Below are 24,968 nucleotides of genomic sequence, written 5' to 3'. Positions count from 1 at the left end.
AGTGCAGAACTAGTGTGTGATTGCTATTCTGAATTCTTTAATCTGGAATAGAAAAATGTGATTTTGTGCATTGTACCACTAGAAATGTAATCCAAAATTATCTTTTCTCAAATGTGTTATTTGAAGGCTACAATTAGAGGCAGCTTTTTCTCTGTCCATATGTTACAGCCAGATTTTTAAAAGCTATGTGTTGAATTCTTACTACATTTGATTTATTGTTCACCTGCTTTTTGTCAAAGACTTGCTGCTGAAATATTCTTTTTTTTAGGTCCCCAAAGAGATGCCAAGTTAATTGGCAGAATGACATGATTCTTATATAATCCAAGTAAACATCCTCCACATCCAAGAGGCAAATATTTGGCTGACTAGATTCCTTCCCTGACAAAGCTCAAAGACTGATCTATTTGAAAACTCAATGGATCCAAATGATTGCTTTTCGACTCATATACTATTAATCAGAGATATGACTCAATGATATGCATTAGAAATATCTAAACACTAGACTAGACAAAAATTAATGCAAATGCTTTGACTCACCTTAATGGTTTCAAGGCCATACAAAATGTGTGTGTCATTATTTCTTGGCAAGAAGAATGACCTTGATTAATATTTTCTGGAAAGGTTTGTAAGCATTCTGGAAATCTCAGAGCTTCTAAGTATCTTGGATTAGCCCAGCCAACTCTCATGTATTTTATTTTGGTGATGTGAAAACACAAATCAATGAACATGACAGGTAACTGAAATGAAGATTGCTTCCAGCCTGCTGATAGCAATAGCAATAGCACTTACATTTATATACCACTTTATAGCCGGAGCTCTCTAAGCGGTTTACAGTGATTTAGCATATTGCCCCCAACATTCTGGGTACTCATTTTACCGACCTCGGAAGGATGGAAGGCTGAGTCAACCTTGAGCCCCTGGTCAGGATCGAACTTGTAACCTTCTGGTTACAGGGCAGCAGTTTTACCACTGCACCACCAGGGGCTCATTAGAAATAAATTTATCAGAAATAAATTTAACCACATTCTTTAAAGTGAAATGTTACATATGATAATATTATAATTGCATTTTCTTGCCCAGTCCAGTGAATTGAAAGTCACAGTTGCTGACAAAGGCAGCAAGAATGTAAATATTTTAAGTCAACCCAGCTCATGACCCATTCCCCCATCAGATGGTATGACTTAACATATTTGCATTCATCTCGCTACATTTGGCAACAATGGTGACTTTCAAAAATTATGCTGGTCTTGAACCATAATAAAGATGATTGATTGATTGACTTTCAAAAATATGCAAGATCACTATAACTGGCCACCTTACCAGAGGACTAGAAGACAAACACAAGAACAGCCCTGCTGGATCAGGCCCAAGGCCCTTCTAGTCCAGCATCCTGTTTCATACAGTGGCCCACCAGATGCCACTGAAAGCCTACAGATAAGCTACATAACACTTGTAACCAACAGATCTAGGGGCAAGTAATGTACAAACCTTGTATGCAGATGGTCCCAGGTTCAATACCTGCTAGCTCACAATAGAAAAACTCCTTTCTGAATTCCTGAGAGCTAGATAGACCAATGATCTGATTCTGTAAAAGCCAGCTTCATATATTCAATAATTGGGAGCGGGGGGGGGGGACTTCTTGGCATATAAGTAGTTATCCCTGTGACATGGTGCTAGTCTACACAAACAACAGACCACCTGGCAAACTGTTCCTCTACTATGTACATATCATGAATGCTGTCCTGTGAAAAAGTTCCCATATATCAAAAACGAACATGCCCTTGAAGGTTAAGCTATAAACTCACCACCACATGATAACACTATGTGCAGGTAACTTCTTTATATGGGGGAAAACAGCAGCAGGCAATTTCCCCACACCATAAGTAGTATAGCCAATATGGTGCCATGGTTAGAGTATTGGATTAGGCCTGGTAAGACTTGAGTTCAAATCCCACCATAACATTCAGTGGGTGACCCTGGGCCAGTAACTTATTTCTCCATCTAATCTACCTCACAGGGTTGTTAAGAAGATAAAAAATAACCATGTATATCAATCTGGGCTACAGTGGGATATAAATGTAAAAATAGTTCAGGTCCAGTTTTAGTATGTTTTCTGGTGTTTGAATAGAATCACTAGAGTTATTCTCTAAAGCAGGGATTCTCAAACTTGGGTCCTCAGGTGTTATTGGACTTCAACTCCCATAATCCCCAGCCTCAGTGGCCTTTGGTTGGGGATTATGGGAGCTGAAGTCCAATAACACCTGAGGACCCAAGTTTGAGAATCACTGCTCTAAAGTCAAGTCAAGTCACTCCATAAGTGGAGAAAAAGAATTTTAAAAAGACGTACCTGTTGAAAGATACACACAGCAACTATCACACAGAGGTGTTTTAATTGTTTTTCTGTTATCAGAAAGCCACCTTGTAAGAAACATCTTGATAAAACAATAGCAAAAGTAGGATCCTCTTACTAATATTATAAGTGGTTTTCCATAGCTGATTGCAATGCCAGTAAAGCAGTCTAAGCATTTCCATTATTAATCATCTTGCTTTTCAGATTCCAGTGGGACAAACATAAATGTCATCCTGCATTTAGAATCATAGGAGCATTTTTCCTACCAGAACGTGGCCAAGTTAAAGAAAAAACTGGGACATTGTTAACCATCAGGGTGGATAAGCTGAAAAGCTGTGGTCAACGCACAAAAAAGAATTGCAGGGCTGCAAGTGTAGGATGGAACAGACATAAGATTGATGCATGAGCACACTGGGAGTATAATGCTCAAGCCACAATTGGACCCCATGTCTAATGACAAGGCAGAAGCCTAATTAGAAACTAACCCGCCCTGGCTTTGGAAAACAGACCATCTCAACTGACACCTGGTTACAATCAAGACAAAGTTAACTGGCTAAAAAGTTGCACATTGATCATATTGGCTAATGCTTTCAAAGGTTCTTCTCTGTCTAGACAACTCTTTTCTGGGATTCATTTATCCTGGGTAGCACCTTCTACTTGAAACTGAAGCAAGAAGAAACTGTTCTGATTCAAGCCTTCTATTTCTCTTGTAACAGCCGATAAAGCATTAGAGAAAAATCTGTACCTTCTGCTCAAGCTTTCACTTTTAATATTATTAATAATTAATTTATTAATTATAATTAATATAATAATGCCCCAGTGCCCATTACCAAGAATGGCCAATTTCCACCTCTTTCAGACCTGAGATTGTTTCTACAGCTACACGAGTATTCTACCCAGCATGAGAAAGGTGGCAAGAAGTTAAGGTCACTTAAGTTTGACTAACTGATACATTTAAACCTTAAAGATTGGCTTTTATCCCATCACCGTTAGTGATATGACTCCTGTAAGATACAGGGCTCTTTCTGTAGTGGTGCTTAAATTGCGAAAAATCCAACAGGATCTTTCTTTCTGATACTTAGGTGGGCACTTGAACCATCTGTATCATCAGACCTTTGAGTTTTGATAGTTGCTGTACTGAAGTTAGAATTATAAAATCTGATTATTGGCCTGATTTGATGCACAGCGTTACACTTAAATGGAACCCTCACGCTCAGAGATAGTATGCTTCTGAATATAAATTGCTGTATGTACTGGATTGCTGCTGGACTAGGTGCATAAATCTTTGTTTTATTTGTGGGGCAGTGTGATCATGTTAATATAAATTGAACTTGTGCCCTGAATACAGTTATATGCACGAGAAGTACACTTGATTACAGTTACTCACATGCTTTGAATTATCAGCGGTCAGGCTTTAAACAAAATACAAAAGCTGCTACATTACTTTTGGGGCATATTCAGTGCATCTTTATTAGTCATTAAAAACCTTCATGCAAAATGTAAATAAAATATAAATACATTTAGGTAATTTAAAAATATTTCTTTTATATAAAGAAGTACAAGATAAAGGTTTATTTTCATATGGTTTTAAAAATTCAGTTATAATCCTCACTGTGCAGTTCACATTCCATGAGGATATAAGCAGATTCCCTCATGGAGCCAATTCTGCAAATAAGTTCAAAAGTAATTATCCAGGCTCTTAAAAAAGAAAGTGATCATTCTAAAGATTCAGAGTACCGTCATGCAGGATAACTTGGGTTCTATGCAATTTGTTTAGGAATCTCTTTTCTGGGGTCCTATGACCTAGATTTTATTTCCCCAAACTCATGAAATGGTTAATCAAAAAATGCTTCATCTTGAACATTTCAGGATACCCCCTTAAACAAGCAAATTAATTCTTCATTAGGCATCCTTCCAGATAACAGTGGCAGGGAGAATGTCCCATCTTTCAATGCAACGTCTTATAATTGTATATTGTCTACTCAGTTTTTTGAGACTCCAAAAAACTGGTAGCATGAAATCCTCCACTAATATCTTTATGTACTTGATTGGATGCAGAGACCCGAATAGATACTGCAATTTGCCACATTTGTCAGATCTATAGGAGAAAAGCTGCATGCTGTAGCTTGGCAGTTTACCACAAAATAAGCCGCCCTGATGTAGATATAATAAACATTGCTCTGGAAAGCAATTTGTCAATGTAATTGCTTCTTGGGGTCAACTCCCATGTCACAGTTTCATTGGTACACAGGCATACATGTACGAGGGTACATGCATTATGCACTATGGGAGTGAGCACAGGTTATTCATCTCTGTATATGCACTGAGAAGTCAATCTCTGTATCACCACATAAACATGTTTATCAAAAGAAAAGCCATACTGGAATGGCTATTCTCATGATATAAAATACTCCTTGCCTTGAACACCAATACACAGTAGGATGTAATAAACAGTTCTTCTCCTTGCAGATAAAAAGGTAGAACAAAGCAGCAATTTAACATATATTGTTCACCATATCTGTCCTGAAAGGAATGTGTATTTGAATCCTATCAGCATCCTGAAAATAATTTAATAGGCTTCTTCATCTCCAAACTTTCTTACCTTTCAAAATGACATCTAAGGGAGCTTAGATATCAAGAGACTTACAGAGATGCCTAGAATTTTACACAGCTACACATCTTTAAGTATTTTTCTATAGCATGGGTGGCCAAGTTTGCCCACCCCTATTCTAGAGGAAACTTCCACCAGTTTCAGTGACATTGAAGTATTTGGCAAATAACTGAAAAAAATAGCTTAGGCAATTTGGAACAATACTGTATCACTGGTTGTGCATGAAAATATGGATCTTTGATTCTGACCAGGACAGAAACACTCAAATGGAATATGACACACACAGCTGTTGTAGCACAACTTCAATTCTTCCTCCTAGTTCCATCCTGCAGTTTCCATCTTCCAGTCTCTGAAATGTTTCTCCATTTCATTTCTGGCTTTCCAGTTACCTATATTTACAGTAGGGATAATTTTGTTGGGCTTCAGCCACTGGACAAACCGTTTCATTTCAAGGAAACTGCTGTGTTCACTGTAAGGGATTCCTGCAAATGAAACACAGAAGAGATTTAGCCACTGTGCTTTGTTAGTGACTTGGGAAAACTATTGGAAACAAAGACGACTTAAAAGAAGTGATTTAATCATCATGATCAGCAACAAGCTGAAGTCCTGATTAAAATAACTTCTGTTAACTGGCCAAAGAAGTGCCATTTAGTGGTGGCGCTCTTATATTTAGGGCAGGAAAAGACCAACAGTTCCTATTCAGCCCAGGATAGCATTTTGCCAGTGGCTGATGCTGGTGGTGGGGTGTGTGTGTGTTTTGAAGACTGAGAATCATTTTAGGACAGAGAACCTTTTCTCATACCTTTTGCTATGTAAACCACTTTGAGAACTCTTTTGTTGGAAGACAGAATATAAATATTTTAAACTGTTATTATGACTCTTATCAAGCATTGATCTTTGTTGTCACTCATCAGACCATCTTTAGTGAAGTTAATGCTCTGTTAGGAAACCCAGCCAGAAATGACTATCTCCAACAAGAAGTTTAACCCTGTCCAAGACTACCATCATAGGAAGGCTACAGAGTAGTACCAATATTCTTTTTACTGACACTCTGCATGTGATTTTGGAGATATTACATACAACAATATATTTTCCGAGAACTATGAACAAAGATTTCCAGCTAATTTAGAATAAAATATAGCCTGGGGTTTCTTTTTTCACAACGCAAACAACGTATAGTTAAAATTCAGCATTGACAACTGTGATTATCTATTCTTTTAGAATATTTTTTGGAATTTCTGAAACATTGGACAGCATCCAACCTAAATTACTCCTGAGTACCCATGTTTAAATCAATTAGTTCTATAGAATAACTCTTGAATAGTACTATTGAATAATTTAGTCCAGATGCTGCTCATTGTTATTGATTTACTGTAACCTCTGAAACTTTGCCCACCCCATATCTAATTGCCATTGCACTGTATTTGGTAACTTATAAACTGGCTGAATTTTAAAAGAATTCTCAGAAGTTGGATTGATAGAGGGCTATTTGGTGGAGGCCACTTGGTAGCAGTGAAGGCCATTAGAAGGACAATGCAAGAAGGCTAAATAAACTGTTCTGCTCACCTCCTGCTAACGATGCAGATACATTCTAGACCATAATATATCTAATCAAAATGTTCTACTTATTGTTTGTTTTAAATCTGTACATCATAGTTTATATCAGACTCTACTGTACTGAAGGCTCATTGGTCTATATTTTGTAGATCTTTTTCTTTAAAACAAAACCCAAAGACAGCACTGTTTTATAAACTATCTTCAAAATTAACTGATCAAGGTTGGTATCATGCATAACATTCCAGTTTTCAATATACATTGACATTCCTTCATCAAGTTTTTGATAGTGTGCATTAGCCAGCACATGTTTTATATCTAGCTTTCTAACTGGTCAGAAATAATACATGAAAAAGTATCCAAAGAAGATTAAATATATGGAAAACTATGGTACCGTATATAGTGATCTTTCCTCTTGTCTGAGGTTGGATATCCCTCAAGGAGCAACACCTATCTGAATAAGTCCACCCGGTGGGTTTAAAAGCCAAAATTTGATCAAAATTCTTAGAAAATCTGTTCAAGTGGTTCTGCAAACTCTGTTGATAGAAAAGAACAGCTGGTTGCTCAGTACTTAACACACATGCTGTGCAAAGAGCTAACAGTCTTTGAATAAATGTGACAAATACTAAATGATAGCAAAGTGCTCCGTGTGTTTTAAAACCAAGAGATCATACCCTTTCTGAGAAAAATGGCAGCTGTCAGTGTTTTTATAAGCTTTCCCTGTTGTTAACACAGAACACCAAGCACAAGAACCTGGAAACTTTGCTAGCTAGTACAGCCAATATTTGTTTTATTGAGCAATTTGCATTATTCCCTTAATTTGCATGTTAGGTCACAGAAATGAAGATTTCCATTTGCTTTGGAATGACATTTCTGTTGCAAATTTGTAGGGGTCCAACTGTGGATGGCCAGAATATAGAGATACTTTCCACAGGAATTACTTTCAAATACTGAAATTCAAAATAATGTAGAGAGACTTTGCTTTTGTCTGTGGCAAGTGAAAGAAACATAGCAGAAAATTTTAAAAGCACACATGCATGCAGACAACAATTAACAATTCTGTTTATGCAGAGATGTTTTGTATTTGTCCTGTACAGGCAGAAAACATGTTGTCCATTTGAAAAACAGAGAGATAAGAAGTCATATTAAAGTCAGAACCAGGACAATGAACACTAAAAAAAAAATGAAAGGAAAGAATATAGAGACAGATGAGCTGTTTAGTTCCTTACAATAGAACCAGCATCAGGTGCTCCAGCAATGACAGCAGGGAAATAAAGACTCTGAGTAATACAGACACAACTACCACAGTTCAAGTATAAGCTATTAAGTCAGAAACTTCTATAAACAGAACAAACAAATATTGGAAAATATATTATCTTTATATGGAAAGGAGTTGCAATGCCACGTCAAGCAATTGTGCACTGTATTTGTGGTGCTAAACAGCACAATGTGAACATAGGAACATAGGAAACTGCCCTATACTGAGTCAGACCATTGGTCTATCTAGCTCAGTATTGTCTTCACAGACTGGCAGCGGCTTCTCCAAGGTTGCAGGCAGGAATCTCTCTCAGTCCTATCTTGGAGAAGCCAGGGAGGGAACTTGAAACCTTCTGCTCTTCCCAGAGCGGCTTTTATCATATCATCCTGCCCAGTACTTAACCCTTTAAGACAGGGAATAAGTATTTAAGGCAAACACACACACACACTTTTCTAATATCAAAGAACTTGGGGGGAAACAGTCTTGGATTCAAGTAAATACGGTATTGTTCAAGGACTTAGGACAAAGGGCAGTGTGTATATATATATATATATATATATATATATATATATATATATATATATATAAATGAATAAAAAAACAAGGACTAAGACTGCAATTATAAAAGTATTCCTGGAAGTTAAAGTCTGACTCATATTACTGGGAATTATTTCCCAGGAAAACATGGAAAGTACAGACTGCAAGTAATATTTTCATAAGAGTTAACTGCAGTTTACTAAAGGTTTACTTCAGGGACCAAAACAGAACGTAGAACATCCCAGTTTCTTAAATAAACTACTAGAGACAAAGGAAACCCTATTAAGGTGATCTAAGGATCAAGTACACCGATAATGTTCATGTAGCTTTTGAAAAAAAGAAAATATAGTCTAGTACAGTACTTTGCACTACCACAGTATATACTTAGCAGTATAACGCAGGTTCGAATCATATAGAAGGTCAGGAGTTAGGATTCATTCTAGTGCCATATCAATGCTGCTAATCTCTTATTACAAGTTTAAAATGCTAGTGGTCTTAAACTGTCCACTCCAAAATCACCACACATGAAGGATGTGTCAGTGAAAGAGTAGCACCGCTATGGTGTTCTGTTTACAAAGACATGTGTGAAGGCAGTTCTGAGACAGGTTATAATTTGAAGTCATCTTCATCGTCTACAAAGGTCAGTGGTTAGCAACTCTTTCTGAAAACTGTTGGCTGGAAAGCTTGAGAGCAGGGGATACATTATTATAATTTATTAAAAATATTTATATCCCCACAACAGCACAATAATGCTTGGGGTGGCTCACAACAGTAAAGCAATAAAATATAAAATTTAAAACAGTAAGACAAATAAAACACAGTGTAGAATAAAATCAGAACAGACCCAATTAAAATTTAAAAACCCATCAATCTGTAGTAAAAAGGATCTCTAAACAAGCAGGTTTTAAGATCTTAAAAAAAAACCTTAAGGGAGGGAGCATGGTAAAGCTCTTCTGAGAGGGCATTCTAGAGCTGAGAGGTCACAGCTGAGAAGGCCGTCTTTTATCCCTGCCAACCACATCTCAATCAAAAGGGCCCTGGCAGGTTCATCTGGGCAAATGCACTCTGGGCAAGTGCACAGACTAGGGGTGTGCATGGAACCGGCTGGTACGGTTCGAGCCTGAACTTCAAAAAAAAATAAATAATGATTTTTTTTTCTTACTCTCAGTGGTGGGTGCCAGCTAGTCTGCAAGTAGGGGTGGATCTAATCCAAGGGCTGCCAAACCTGCAAGGGCTGTTCTTAGGCTTGCCTACTCACCTTAAATGGTCCTCCAGTCAGACACTGACCAAGACAACGTACACTCACTGGCAAAGTGACCAAATATGGAAATGACAACCCTATGCTCAACTTCAGTGACAAGTAGGTGGGAAAAGGCCAATTTTTCTCCAAAGCCAATAAGGCATGATTCAAAAAATTCCTACTTGGCTCCAGAAGGTAAGCGGACAACCATCACTGAAGTAGGACAGGAGGGAGGGGTGCTCAGAAGCAACTGAGAAGGAATGATTGGGAGCCAGCTGCTTATGTAGCTGCTCCAGAACACCCATTGGCTGGCCCATGGCACGGGAGTCAAGATGGCACCCCCCATGTCTGTCTCAAGGGCTGTGAGGACCCCCCCCCCACAAAGCTGCATTTGGTGGTGGGGAGTGGCATAATCATGGGTCCCTTAGCACTATAAAGCACAATGGGAAAGAAAAAACACACTGAGAGCCACAAACAAGGCTCCTGCTCCTGCTCCCTCCTGTTAGAGGGTGGGGATAGATGGCAACACTTTGCTACAGATCCTACTTGTCTTTTACATAAATTTACAGGAATTGTGTAGTTAGAGCCTGCTGTCTTCCTTATGATAAGTACCCCATGCGATCATTGTTCTAAGAAAAAATTGGAAAAGCAAAAGAAAGGGAATGAGTATCACAACACCTCAGGTAATAGGACAGATAATACAATCTATTTTTTAAAAAGCTACTTCAAAAACGATCCACAAACCTTTGAATAAATGCCATCTTGTCTTGTTCCATAAAGCTGCATTAAAGAGAGATTACACATCCTGGGAATTATATTGCTGGCCATTAATTTTTAATTTTGCCTTGTGCTGAAAAGGTTGCTAGTTATCAAAAAAGCATTAACCAACTGTGATGTTAGAAAGAATGGTTAAAGGAATTAAGATGACAAATGTATGTGTTAGGGTGAACCAATATGAGATTAGCTGGATACATCCAAGTGACAGCTTTTAAACTTACCTTAAAATTAATTTGCATCATGGGCAAAAGGTGAAGTAGAGTATCGTTCCAGTCCAAGGTGATGAGGGAATTTATTGTTGCCAATTCCAAGCACTGCAGCGTTTTGTATTTGTCTTGGGACATGCTTACTTTTGAGCCCAGAACTTCAGCAATACCTGCAGAATTAAGCGGGGGGAGGGGGGGATGATGATGGAAATGTAAGTAGGCAAAGAAAATAAAGCATCCTTTTTGATCTGCTTAACTGTATGCATCAACCCAGAGGCACTTCTGATTTCTTACACTCTCTCTTCTGCTCTCAGCTTGTAATGGACTAAAATATGCAAGACACCTACAGGGGTTTTAGGTAAAGAGAAATTGTAGGGAGTTGGACAACTGTATTTATTTTGAAGATGTATACTCTGACATTTGATCAAATGATTCTTACCACAGTTTACTTCAGGATGCAGGTTTTTTAAAAAACAAACAAACACATACACCCACAACGAAGAAGTCCTTAGTTCTCTGACTAATGGCAAAGTCAAAGTGTGCTCTCTATCAGTCCCAGTTCCCCAGGCCCTAACTGGCAGTTGGAATAGAGAGTGGAGAACAGGCTAACTGCAACTGCTTTTTCTCTGGTTGATGGTTGGAGCCAGGCTGGTTTTCCTCTTGCTGCTCTACCCAACTACCCTTCCAACAGTTTTCTCTCATTCTTTGCCACCCCACTCATTAATTTCCTTGCCTGAAGATATACCGTAGTCATTGTAACATTAACAAATAGTGCAATCCTATGCTTGGTTACTTAGAAGCAAGCTCCAGTAAGACCTCCAGCAGGTCTTACTCCTCAAGTAGGCATGCACAGTATTATAGCCAAGGTCTGATTTCTCAAGACTGCTACACTGGAAGTTTCAGAATTACTTTATCACTTATAAAGATCTAACTAGAGAGAGAATATCTATATATGATAATAGATGGCATCCACATGCAACGTGCACCAGCACAAAGTCCTTCCATTCCATCTCTTCCTACAGAAACTCCCAAGAAGCCCTTGCTGAGGGTCAGGGAACCTTTGGGCAATGGCACAGGATACAGTGCATGAGGCTGCACGAAAGGGGGAAATATCCAGAAAGAATGAGTGGAGCACTATCTCCACTAGGGGTTTCATTTCACAGTTTTCAGGTAGAGCCCATCCTACTGCTGCCCACACTCCATATCTTATTACCAAAGCTCACCTAACCCCGAACAATGGCTTTTGTGGGGGGTCAGGGAGTTTCAGAAGGGAGAAGGGAAAATAAAGATGTCTTCCTCTGGCTCATATAGCCCCTGTGGTACACTGAGATCAGGGTTGCACAACCTTGGCCCTGATCTAGCGGTTGATGGAGTCCCATAATCCTAAGCAACAATAGCCAATAGTCAGAGATGATGGCAGCAGCCATCCAACAACAGCTGAAGGGCTGGAGTTGTGTAGCTCTAACTGTACCAACGTGTTCCTATTCAAGGGAAGTAAGTGAATGCTTTATTTGGAAGCTGAAAGTTTGTATTAATGTAAAAAAAAAAACAAAAAAACCCAGAGAAGGACAACCCTTTCTTTATGGTGCTAATTAATTCAGGAGTTCTTAATGCGAGGTCCATAGGGTAGTTCCAGGTGGTTAATGGAAAATTAAATATATAAGAGTAGCTCCCCCAAAACATCAAGTAGCTTACCCCTGCTAACTGGGCAAAGAGGCACCTTTTACCGTGATGATTCTCTTTATTTAACAGGGGGAGAATAACTAGACTTATCCACCCCCAGCACAGTACCTCCAGTGACTGCTGCTGGTGCCTATCTTATGTTTCTTTTCAAATTGTGAGCCCTTTGGGGACAGGGTTCCATCTTATTTATTCATTAATTTTCTGTGTAAACCGTCCTGAGCCATTTTTGGAAGGGTAGTATAGAAATAGAAATCATCATCATCATCACCACCAGCACCACAGTGGTAATTGGTGCCCTAGGTGCAATTCCAAAACAACGTGAAGAGCACCTCAACACCATAGGGACCACAGAAATCACCATCAACCAATTACAAAAAGCAACTTTACTGGGAACAGCCTATATTCTGCAACGATATCTATAACAACAGCAACAACATTGATAATAAAATTCAGCCATCCCAGGTCCTTGGGAAGGACTCGATGTCTGGATAAAACAAACCAGTCAATAACACCTGTCTGACTCTGTAAATAAATAAATAAATAAAAATCATCATCATCATCATCCCTAATAAAATACGGTTAATTTTTCTTGAATTTTAATGATACCTTCACTGTTGACACTGGCTGACATGAGAAGGAAATAGCCAAATTGAAATTAAAAGGAAAAGTTAGGCAATATGTAATTTGCCCTTTTAATTTTAACAGAACCACTTTGAATAATTTTCCTCATCATGTCAGCCACTGTGGACAAGAGACACCCAAGAGTAACAGGCTCTGTTTCCAGCCTTCCCTAGGAATGAAAACGGCCCAAAGCTCCCACTCAATAATTTGTTGTTTTGTTGCCACTTCTCTCCTAGCTCCCATTCTAGGATCCCACTAAAGTCTCACAGGCCTTCTGCAGCTTCTTCTTCAGCCTTATGAAAATATATTATGCAAATAGGTAGGGGTTAATACTTGAGGATCTCAGGGGTTCGTGGGTGCAAAAAAGGTTAAGAATCCCTGGACTAATTCCTTTTAAAAAAACAATTAGAAGATGTAGCTGCCTGCTCGATTAACATTGCTCAACTATTTAACAGCCATTAAGTTAACCAAACTACAGGATTTAGAAGTGCAGTGATTTAAGTATAGGGCATGAAAGGTTTAAACTGAAACATAAAGTGGCTGAGATTAATTTAAGTACAAGCAATAATTTGCAAGAGGAGTTGACGTGCACATTTCAACTGTTTCCAATATGGCATGGAAATAAATTACATTGCATTTGGAAACTTAATGCACATACCAAGAAGCCAAGGTTAAAAGTGTAAAAAGGAAAAGAAAAGAAATGCATTACATTTACAAGACTATTAACAGAACATTTTAAAATTGCAGCATTACTATAAAGGGGCAACAATGATCAGTTCATGGCACATAATGGGTCGGCCCTGTAATCTATGCCAAAATGATTAATGTACCTGGGTTTTAAATATTTTTACATAAATACTGTAATTAAAAAATAGAACTTTCAGAAAAAAATGTTTTAAATATATTCCCATAAAAAATTAAGAATATGAGTCTATTAATTCCAAAGTGCACATTATTCCTGAAAGTGTCCCTGCATACCTAGAAAGACTTTTTCTTTTCCAACAGAGTATGTGCCACAAACAACCAAAGTTCGGGGGTTTAAAGTCACTGTCTCAAAGGCAGTATTGACAGCAAACTGTATAACTTCTTGCTGGGAAGGGAAAGTGTATTCCGGACTGCAGTATCTAGTAAATGGAAATGGAAGACATATTAAAGGATTAGATTTATACAATGGCCAGTGTTAGATTTAAATACAACAGAAGATCAAGATAACTATACCAAACTGTGTGGTGAATAACATATTAAAACAAATAGTAGTGTGGTGATGCATCAGCTTCTTGGGCATGTAACTTTAACACCAATGCCAAAAGCATCCAATATATTTGCTCCAGTTGCTAGAACTGATCACCAGCAACGCCGAGAATATGAACTCATGCCATTCTGTTGTGGGTGGTGACAAGGGTAAATGTGAAAGTTCTTTCCAGTTCTTGAAAGCCAGGAAGGTTCATGGTTTATGACTCCAACCTTTCACGCTGGGGGTCAAGTGACTAGCAGCCAGCAATGCCACAATTTCCAAGCACTGGAAATTTTGCACCACCCACTCTGCTGCAGGCATCTAACAAAACACCAGCACTGTTGCGCAAGCACGCACTTGCATTAAAGCATACAATTGCACAATTAAGCTTGCACAACACTGTAGCCATTATTTCCAAGTACCCAGAAGCAGGTTAATACATGGAGGTGAGTTGCTTTGGGAGGGCTTTCCAACAAAGCTCCAGCAGGATAATAGTAAGACACAGCATTCGTGGACCCAACATCTGCGGTTCTTTGTATCCATGGTTGGGTAATTGACAGCTGACCTTGGCATATATGGGGGGGGGAGGAGTCAAAGGGTTAATTTTGCATATCTGCACGTTCAGCGTGGCTGGAAATGATCTCTGAGATCATTTCCAGCCACCATTTTCAGGATTTTGTGGCTCATTTGTTTAATTTATTTTTTAAACCCATGATGTTTTTCATGAAACTGCTGCAATTGGGACTTTTGAAGAGCATTGCTGGACACCTGAAGACCCGTGGAGCAGGGTAGGGCACTTTCCCCCACAGTATTTAGTGCACTTTTTCGCCATTTTCGACACCTCCAGGACCTAACCCTCCGAATCCCATTGACCCGATGATCAGTTATACACGGTTCTGTTATACTTGGTTGCAGTGGAAAACTGAACACCCACAGATAACAGGGTTCACCTGTATTGTTTTACAGACCAACAACATGATACCAAGGAAAAGCAGCTTACGTTGTATCCAAGTAGAGTGTGTGAACTTTCTGTCCAACCAGAAAAAGATTGCGCTCCATAGAAGGTTCTGCCCTGAAGTCTCCTGTGTGTAATATAACAGTTCCATTTGGAAGGGAAAAAAGGATCATTGAAGCACCAGGGCAACTGTTGGGAAGTGAAGGGAAAGGAAAGGAAAAGAAGAGAGAGAAAGGTGATTTGGAATCCATGTAGCCTCAAACTTGAATGACAGGTCTTTGGCAATAGGTCTTTAACTATTAAATACTGTCAAAGTTACGTACTGATTAGCACCAAGCAACACCACTCTGACGCCATTTACTATGCATTCTGTATCCATTGGCAGGACATGGATGTACTGTTCTTGTACTCTCAGCTTACTCTTCACCAAGTTTGCAGTTATCTGAACAATAGAAAGTGGTTTGTATCAATATATTCTTGTTCTCTCAGAGTTACAAATGCTTTCATTTGTAGCAGATGAAGTCTGGCAAACGATTTAACATTTTAAGGAATAATTGGGGTGAGGGAGTGTGTTTCTTGTGTGCTCACAATGGATTTTACAGGTCAGCTATCCATTTGTTATTAATTAAGGGGGGCAAAACTGTTCACAACACAGTAAGATTATATCAGTAGCAAAGGGTAATGTTAAAATAGCAAAAAAAGAGTCTTCAATCTCCATCACAGTTTTTAGAAAGCATGTGAAATCTTAGCTTTTTACCCAGGCTTTTACATGATTGTTCCTATTGCTGCTGCTTGTATCTTTTATGGTTGAATTATGCTTGTTTTAATCAGATCTGTATTTTTATATTCTAGCTGATATTTTAATTGTGTAATTTTTGTAGTTTTGTGTTAACTTTTGTTTGAACCGCTTTGAGATTGTTTTAATGAAATGTGATATAGAAATTTAACAAGAAATAAAGAAGAACAGCTTTTGGAATTCAACCAGAAAACCAAGGGTTCATTATAATTCTCCTAGAGATGCACTGCAGAACCAATGCAATCCTACTCCCCAAGTGCATGTCTTTGGACGATGCACCTACCAGACAGTCAGCTAACTATACACATATCACAATACACTAACCTGGAGATTAGATCATCGGTCTGTACTGGAGAAGGTAAATTACTCAACTATAAATGAAAACCTACTTTATTTGGTTAGGCAGACATGGTGCTGGCTATATCGCTCAATCATAGCAAAATATGATACGCCTTAATCAAGACCATGAGAAGAGAAATGATTCGAGATGAATTTCACTTTGAGACATGTTAATAATGTTTTTCTTGGTAGTACCTTCCTGTACAATGATATTAACATTCCAAAAGATTATAGCCCAATTCATCATCATTATAGTCTACTAGTACTGTTTTATCATTTTATCAGCAAGCTTGACAGGACATCTGCTTGTTCAGATTTGCAACTATGTATGACAACACAGGACAAGAAAGCCAAGGAAAACCACCAAACTGACTTTCAGGTCAGTTGTGAGATTAGTCATGTCTGTGTGTAGTTGTAGGTATCTCTGGTTGATTTAAAACTTGCAGCTACAGCAGTAGAAGATAAATGATCAAGGGGTTATGCACAGAAAAGCAACAGAACTCTGGGTAGACCACTTTCTTTGTCACCAAGCACATCACCAATGGCTAAGCATTCTCTGAAACCAAGGAAGCCTTCTACAGATGAAAAAGAGCTTAGCCTTTTGAAGTACAGTAAACTGCAAGTACCCCACAACAGTAGGGTACTCAAAGAGGCCCCTTCTTTCCCCAGCAGCTAATCTAGCTTATATTAATAACCCTTCTAACCAGGTGCCTTAAAAGGCTTGCTGCACTAATATTAAAGACATTTGTCTTCTCGTCACTTGAGGAGAGGTATCTGAGCATAATCTTTCCAACATGTGCCCTCTTTGTCTCATTATTACACCATACTGTCCTACAAACGGAATCTCATCAGCTGGAAGGAGCGGGAAAAGACAGCAGTGGCAAGGACTTATTTACAGAGAGAAAGTGAAGACAGACGTAATTTCAGAAATGAAAGTGCAGATAAATGTAAGAAGTTCTGGCCACCATTTGTGCTGACCCAACACAGAGGCATCTCAAAAGAAAACAAGATCATTATTCAATTTAGTTAAAGAGCATAATGCTCTGGCTGTGTATTAGTATAATCTGCACAGAACAAGCATAAATTTCAATTATTTTGTACATTTCAAGTAAATCCATGAACATACTGTACCTTATTGCAGTATATTGGGAATGTAAACTTTTTCGTTAAGCCACCATAATGATCAGAATGGAAGTGTGTAAGAAAATAAGCCACACATCCTTCAATTTCTCCATACTGGAATGCATCTACTACAAAACCTGTTCCTGTAACCAATTTATGCAAGAAGAATCAGTCAACTAGTATTCATAAGAATAGCAAAGGTTAACTTCTATTGAAAGCAAATTTGAAAAGAAAGAAAGAAAGAAAAAGAAAAAACTTAGAGGTAAATCAAGGAAAGAGTAGTCAACATGGCTTTAAGATACATGCTTAAGAAAGGCCAAACAAAACAACAGTAAACTACAGTTACAAATATAATCTATACCAACTCTTTCATTCACTTGTACAGGTATTCTTAAATTGCGTTATAAATAGTTTGTGTTGCTATGAACCACCCAGAGACAGAAGTTTGGGATGGTGTACAAATATAAATAAATAAAAAGCAAGTTTAAACAAAGTTGCATGCAAATTAAACAAATTTACTCAGTTTCCATAATTTAACCCTCTGGTTTAGATAAAAAACCAGAACCTGTGAACAGCAAGGATACTGATGGGCAGTGTTCCCTGTATTGTTAACTACAACTCCCATAATCCCCAGCCAAATGCCATTGCCGCTGGAGATGATGGGAGGAGTTGTTGGCAACAACATCTGGGAATCCCTGCTACAGGGAACACTGCTGAGGGGGATGACGAAAGTGCAGGGCACAGGCAATAGCAACAGCAACAGCAACAGCAAGGACCTTGAAGAATACAGAGGAGGGGCAGAGCTTCCAGTTCTAACATGATACAGCTTTCAGGTATGGGTCATTATGAAATACATCCAGTAGGACATTTCAAGTAAGTGGCTTTGTAAATATGAATCCCTACAGTATTTTGTCAACTAGTATAATTAACTATCCAGATAGTGAAATCCTATGCAGATTTGCTCAACAGTAAATCGCACTGTGTCCAAAAGGGCTCACTCCAAAGAATGTTTTATATAGGATTGCACTATAAGATGCTGAAGGCTATAATCCTATACATATTTTACTTGGGAGTAAGCCCTATCACTTGGATTTAGTTCCAAGTAAATGCACATAGGATAAGGCTATGGCAGCACATGTAGTTTCTCAAGTATTAGTTGCATATAAAATATGAGATACATGATATTATGTTATATGTAGCAACCATGTTTAAAAAGTTCAGGTAGATGTAAAGTTTCAATATTTAAGTGCTTACAATGCAATCATGATTATGTTTATTCAGAAGCAAAATCTCACTTAATTCAACAGGATTTACTCCCTAACAAGTGAGTTTATGATTTCAGTCTTAGTAAGCTTCCATAGCAAGCTGATTTTAATAGTACCTATCTTTTTAAATCATTGTCGGGATATGTTTTTAAAAATCTTCTCTGTTAGTGCTATTCTTCCAGAAAATAAAGTTGCCATTTTTAATTAATACTTTTCTATAGAATTTTCTACATTTTTCTGTAGAGTTGGGTTTATATAGTGTGAACATGTTTGTTCTTTTAAATATATTAAATGCTTACTTTCACATACAGTACCTATCTTCTGGCGATTGTTAAATCCTGCAGCTGATTAATAAAGGATAACCTTGGGCATATGGTAGCAGGCAAGATTTATAGAGAGACATTGCACATAAAGAATGAAAATGCTATTGTCAAGGAACAAACTTAGCAATACAATGAAAGGGAAAATATCTTGTCCTCACTAGCATTATGACAAAATAAAGCTTACTACCTGGTATCTTCTTATAGAAGGGACACTGTTTTTTCCTTGTTTCATCTTCAGCAGAATACGACTCCCTAAACTTCTTTTTCCACCTTCTCTGTCCACTAGATGTTGAGTCTGCAGGGATTGCATTTTCACCTTCAGTGACTACATCCGAGTCTCCTACTGATCCGTCAGCTTTCCTTTTTCGAGTTCTGGGCCTCTTTGCCACAGTAGCTGATGGACTGAAAGTTTGTGCTCTCTCACAAAGATTTTTCTTTTGGTCACTCTCCATTTTTGCTTTCGGTTGCAGTCCAAAGAAAACACCAATGTCCATTTGTTTTAATTGCTTGGGAGGAGTGATTTGGACTTCAGTATTTGCAGCAGAAAAATATGGCAATGATTTAGAAATAATACTAGGAGAAACAGGCATAGCTATAGTACTACAAGATTTTCCTTCTTTTTCTATTGTGGAATATGAATTATTATGAGCTAATATGTCTCCACAAATGCTAGTGATTGTTCTACCTTTACTATTTAAGGTACTACTTTTGCTGTGAAGAAAAGGCCTACCTTCTTCCCTGAATTCTAAAGGCAATGTGACCTGAACAACAGAATTTTCAGAGGGCCAATTATAATCGTAAGAATTGCCCCACCCACATTCACCTGTATTAAAGGCAGAAGGACACAGTTTAGGCCATTCCTTGGTTCTCTTATCATCACCAGGAAGAGTAAAGTCTTCTATGGGATGTTTCAACAGAAGATCATTTGTTGAAGTAGAAAGGTTGCTGAGTATGCTATCTTGGGAAAGAAACTCAGAAGTGTTATCCACACTTTGGAGCGTGTTTAGTGTTTCACAGCATTCATTGTTTGCTATGCAACTTTGTATTTTAACACTGTAATGGTTAAATTCTTTAAGCTGTGAAGCACCAACTGACTTACTAAACATACAGCTACCAGCCTTTTCACTCTTGTTTTCTGGGCTGTCAATATCAACAAGTCTCTTTTGAAAACTTTTCTTTGCTACTCCAGCTTTTCCCTCCACTTCGTCTTCCTCTTCTGTTTCTGTAGCTCCTTCCCCATCAGTATTAAGGGGAGAGTAAGAAATGTCACAGTCACTAATGTCAACTTCTGAGATTAGCATATTTAGTTTGTGTGAGCCATGCTGACTCTCCAGATCCTCACTACTTTCAGTTTTTTGAGCAAGAGAATTGGGATGCTCAGCTTGCTTTGTATCATCTACAGAGTGTATTTCATATTGCTGGAATTCTTTAATGTTTTCCAGAGGAGAAAGCTTTATGTTAGTTACATCCATAGAACTTGTAGTTGCTGAGCACTGTTTTGTTATTGGAGGACAGTATTTTGGAGGTTTTCCCATATTCTGGGAATCATTCAGATCCTCTGACGCTCCAGCTTTGAAGGTGCTACAGCTGACAGATTGAGCAGCATCAAAATCAAAAATATTATTCTCTATACTAGATGGTGAGGATTCAATGAAATAATCCCCTGCTCTGCTTGCAGCAAGTAGGAAATGGGTATATTTTTTGTAATGAGAAGGAATGGTTGAAGTACACAGAAGACCATCAGGGCACTCTAACAAAAGAAACGAGAACATTAGTAACAGAGAGAGAGAGAAAAAATGCATTTCATGTACTACATACATAAAGCATAATATGGTTCCTGTTAGATTCCCATCAGGCCTCTGAGTTTGTAAACTTACAAATATATGTAAAAGTAGTCAAGTGTCTGTACAGAAGCCACACATCTCAGTATGGAACATAATTATGAGGAGATAAGCTCCCCTGATTACAATGCAATGCCTGATGTAATTCTGAGCACCACTTTTTGAGAGAAGAGAGCTTTTGATTCCATATCAGAACTGACCAAACCATATGAACATATTCGCAAGTCTTTCTAAACGCAAGATGTACTTATTCCAAGTTGCAGTGAAAAGCAATCCTCTGAGCCAACACCATATACAGAAATAATTTCTTTTGAAATAAACTGACTTACATCCAAGTAACTGTTGCTATAAATGACTTATGCTCCAAATTGTCAGCTAGGAAATAAACCAAAAACTTTCTAACTGTCCCCAAGAACTAAAAAGCCACTCATTTTTACTAATGCAGTAATTTAGAAGATAGTTTTGGATATGCAGCCTAAAGTATTTTCATCAGAATTTGTTGCTGAGTTGTTTGAAAATATTTAAGTTTCATGAAAAGACAATCATTTCCCACATAAGCTATAACCCACACATACAAGTTAACAAATAGGAGAGAAAGTTCTTGTCCAAAAAAGGCTTGTTCTGCATACAGAAGAAGTATTTTATGTAGGTGGGCTTTACAGAGGGAGTATTGTATTTAGATATTTTATTTTATTTAGCTTTACAGAGGGTGTATTTTGTGGTGTAGCCACCTTAAGTGGTGCAGCGGGGAAATGCTTGACTAAGAAGCAGAAGGCTGCCGGTTTGAATTCCACTGGGACTATATCGGGCAGCAGCGATATAGGCAGATGCTGAAAGGCATCACCTCATACTATGTGGGAGAAGGCAATGGTAAACCGCTCCTGTAGTCTACCAAAGAAAACCACAGGGCTCTGTGGGAGCCAGGAGTCGAAACTGACTTGACGGCACACCCCATTTGTGGTATGAATAGGCCAGCCTAGCCACAGGTGGAGCTGAACTATCACAAAACACAGGATTCCAAATAGAAAACAGACTGGGACAAGCAAGTAGGCAGGGGCTGGTGTAGCAGCACTGCCAGGAACAGGCTACACCTTAAATTGGCAGGAACTTTTTATGTAAGTTTTAATATTTGAAGTTTTGTTTGTAGGAGGCCATAGAGCTTGTCACTGGTCTGAAGTGGTACGGGACTGTTTTCCAAAATTAAATAGTTTTATGCTATCTTTCCAGTTGCAATCTGACCCAAGTTTATAAAAGTCATTATGGAACAGCTTCTGAAATTATTTTAAAGTAGGATTACTATCACTTTTTAATGACTCTGTTTTGTTGTCACAGCAACTTGACAAACAGAAATTTAGCAGGTGTTTTCCTGACATGGAAATAAGCTATGAAAAAAGCTTCACCTGCATGTTTTAGGGATGTGCAGAACCAGTTTTCTTCAAACCTGGTTCAAATAGAACTGGACCGGTTTGATCTTGAAACAGACTAGCTACTCAAAGGGGCACCAGTCCAAATTCAAACCAACCCCAGTTCTAATGGAACTGATTTTGTGGTTCAAGGGGTATGCTTGTAAAGGGGAATCTGGTGAGGATTCCCCATTACAAGCAAAGTGGGGGGGGATGCTACTTTAAAAATACTTCTAATGGTGGCTAGGAGGGGGACAGCGAGAGGGCATTTCACCACCAGCGGCTCCTCTAAACTCCAGACCAGGTCTGGCACTCCAGCATGCATGGAGGCCGGAACTGGGCTACACTGGAGGGCCAGACCTGGTCCAGAGTTTAGAGGAGCTGGCAGTGATGGTAAGGTGCCCTCTCATTGCCCCCTGGCCACGATTAGAAGTATTTTAAAGGCAGGACACCCCGCTTGCTTGTAAAGGGGAATCCTCATTGGATTTCTCTATACAAGCGTACCCCTCAAACCAAATCAAACTGGTTCCGAACCAGTTCAGCTCTTGAACCGAACGGCTCACGGAATGGCTCAGACTGGAATTGGTTCTGTGCACACTAGGGATGTGCACTGAACCGGGTAGGGGAAGTCCAAAGGTGAGGGGGTTGGTCTTTAAGGGCGGGGAAGGGTGCACTTACCCCTCCTCATGCTTTCCCCCAAGCGGCACTCCGTTATCAAAGGCCCCTTTGGGGTGACACCATACCTCCCTGCCGCCCCATCCCCTCTTTGCCTGGAAGTACCTGGTGTGCATGCACAGACGTGTCGCATGGCGGGCGCACGTGGGCGCGCCAGGTACTTCCGGGCAAAGAGGGGATTAGGCAGCAGGGAGGTATGCTGCCGCCCTGAAGGGGCCTTTGATAAGGGAGTGCTGGCAGTGGGAAAGCGGAGGGAGGGGTAAGTACACCCTCCCTTGCCCTTAAAGTCGGCCAAACAGCCGGTTGTCCGAACTGGTTTGGGGGCCCTTAAAAGGTCCTTTGAATGGGTTCGTGCAGACCCCTAGTATGTTGTTAATGGGAACATAGCTAGGAACGAAATGGTAGTAATTGTATCTGAAAGACTCTCCACAATGACTATACCTTTTTCAGCAGTCTTTGAACTATCCAAACATTCAGTAACATGCCACTGAGGAGTCTCAACCAGCAGCAAAGACAGAGGCATCTGACAGCTTGGGCAGTATCCTTCATAAACTGGCCGGGCATTTGTAGTGCTTTGCTTCTTGTATGTTTTCTTTCGTTTTGCTGAAGCGGATACATTTTCTTGAGACTGTGCAACATGGTCATCATTGGAAACACTAAAGTGCTGGTCTGGTTTTAAGGGTTTTTGGATCCCTCTCTGCTTCGGTCCCTTTTTCATTTTTGTTGGTGTTTCTTTTTCCTCTGATGTTTTTCTGTTGCTCCTGCTGCCACTTCTTTGTGACTTACCCTCTCTATCATTTGTTTTCTGTACATTTGTAATGATGATTTCTGAATTCTGGCCTATGGACTTTGTCTTCCTAATAGATTTGTAATCCCAAATGTCCTCCTCCAATAGGCCATCTTCAGACATGACAAGAAAACACCTTAAGATTTAACAGCATTTCACTATTCTCAAATGCATGTATTGCTTTGTTCTAATATATTGGTTTTTACTTCCTTGATCTATATAACAAAAGCAACCAAATGCCATTTTAAAAATTAGGAACACACACACAAAAATTAAACACACACACACACACACCAGAAGTACAAACTTAATAGGTCAAACACTCTGCTTTATAAAAAGCTTAGAATGTTTTACATTTAAAAACCAACTAAAGTGCACTTAGAATACAGAGACTTTCTGAATTAGATGTCCATCAGAGATCAGTCTTTATAATCTGCTTCTAGAAAGTTTGGTTAGAAAATGTCAAAAGTGTTCCACTGACTTCTTTCTTTGCCTCAGAAATCCTGTAATATAGAATGGTATAATTTTTAATTTTAAAAGTATGAGGTATTTGAGAGAAGTCGTCTATAGCAGAAAACTCAAAAAAGCTCAGTTCAGTTAAACTATGGTTTAGCGTTACATGCAAGCATGAGCAACAACAAGCTTCAGATCTGCATGCTCCCTCCTCACATGATGAGAGCTTTTGTTTGCAGTTTATTACTCACAACATAATTCAAATCAATGGAACTTACTTCCAAACATGTTTAAAATCCGAATGTAAATTTCTCTGAATTTGGAATAACCCCCCACCTTAATCTCTGTGTTTGCAAATCCCATTGTTAACAAAGCAATTAAGTACGCTGATTTACAAAGTATGGACATATATATAATAGCACAACCCACGAATTCCTTTGGAGAAACCAGAGCTCATGGCCAGATGCTTCCATCTTATTAATTTTCATGGAGCATTGTGTCTAAATTCTGTAGAATTCTGTCAGATGGCTGCATAACCAATACAGCAGGATCATCGCCAGCCAGAGGAACTGCCATCGGCTTTGGACTACTCCATTGTAACTTACTTCCCAATGAATGGCCTCTACCTTCAAGAGGAAGGCAGAACTCCTGAGCTCAGTGCCTGACATACGAGAGACGATTTTTTCCCTTTCTCACACATAGAAAGCAACCACTTCGCACTCACATACTTGACAGCAGCAGGAATTTCACGGCACACCCTTCCTTTTCCTCGTTGGCAGCTATTTCCGTCTTTTCCCGCTATTACTCGAATGGGTACTGCGCTTTCACCTCCACCCACTTCAACACTGTTTTCTTTAATAAAAAAAACCCCACCATCAAACAATTCTAATATTTTGGCTGACAATAAATCCATACTTTCTAGCTTTCTATATGTATTT

At 38.9% G+C, this 24,968-nt stretch overlaps 1 protein-coding gene across 3 annotated transcripts; it reads right to left on the bottom strand.

The window, feature by feature from the left end:
- Nucleotides 1-3,619: 3,619 nt before the first annotated feature.
- On the bottom strand, nt 3,620-24,900 carry DCLRE1A (DNA cross-link repair 1A). Of its 3 annotated transcripts, none has more exons than XM_053312060.1 (10): nt 24,759-24,900; nt 23,232-24,080; nt 19,059-20,621; nt 17,293-17,426; nt 15,350-15,468; nt 15,072-15,215; nt 13,816-13,961; nt 10,549-10,703; nt 6,910-7,051; nt 3,620-5,443 (listed from the first exon to the last, which is right to left on the bottom strand). In XM_053312060.1, exons 2-10 carry the CDS (start codon nt 23,698-23,700, stop codon nt 5,277-5,279), a joined length of 3,039 nt encoding a protein of 1,012 aa, XP_053168035.1. In that variant the 5' UTR covers nt 23,701-24,080; nt 24,759-24,900; the 3' UTR covers nt 3,620-5,276. The 3 variants fall into 3 exon arrangements, with proteins under 3 accessions (XP_053168035.1, XP_053168036.1, XP_053168037.1); XM_053312061.1 differs by having other exon boundaries at nt 24,755-24,883; XM_053312062.1 differs by having other exon boundaries at nt 24,636-24,759.
- Between the last annotated feature and the right edge of the window lie 68 nt (nt 24,901-24,968).

This window comes from Hemicordylus capensis, chromosome 3, assembly GCF_027244095.1.
Source record: "Hemicordylus capensis ecotype Gifberg chromosome 3, rHemCap1.1.pri, whole genome shotgun sequence".
Classification (NCBI taxonomy): Eukaryota; Metazoa; Chordata; class Lepidosauria; order Squamata; family Cordylidae; genus Hemicordylus; species Hemicordylus capensis.
This window is presented reverse-complemented; position numbering and strand designations above follow the sequence as displayed.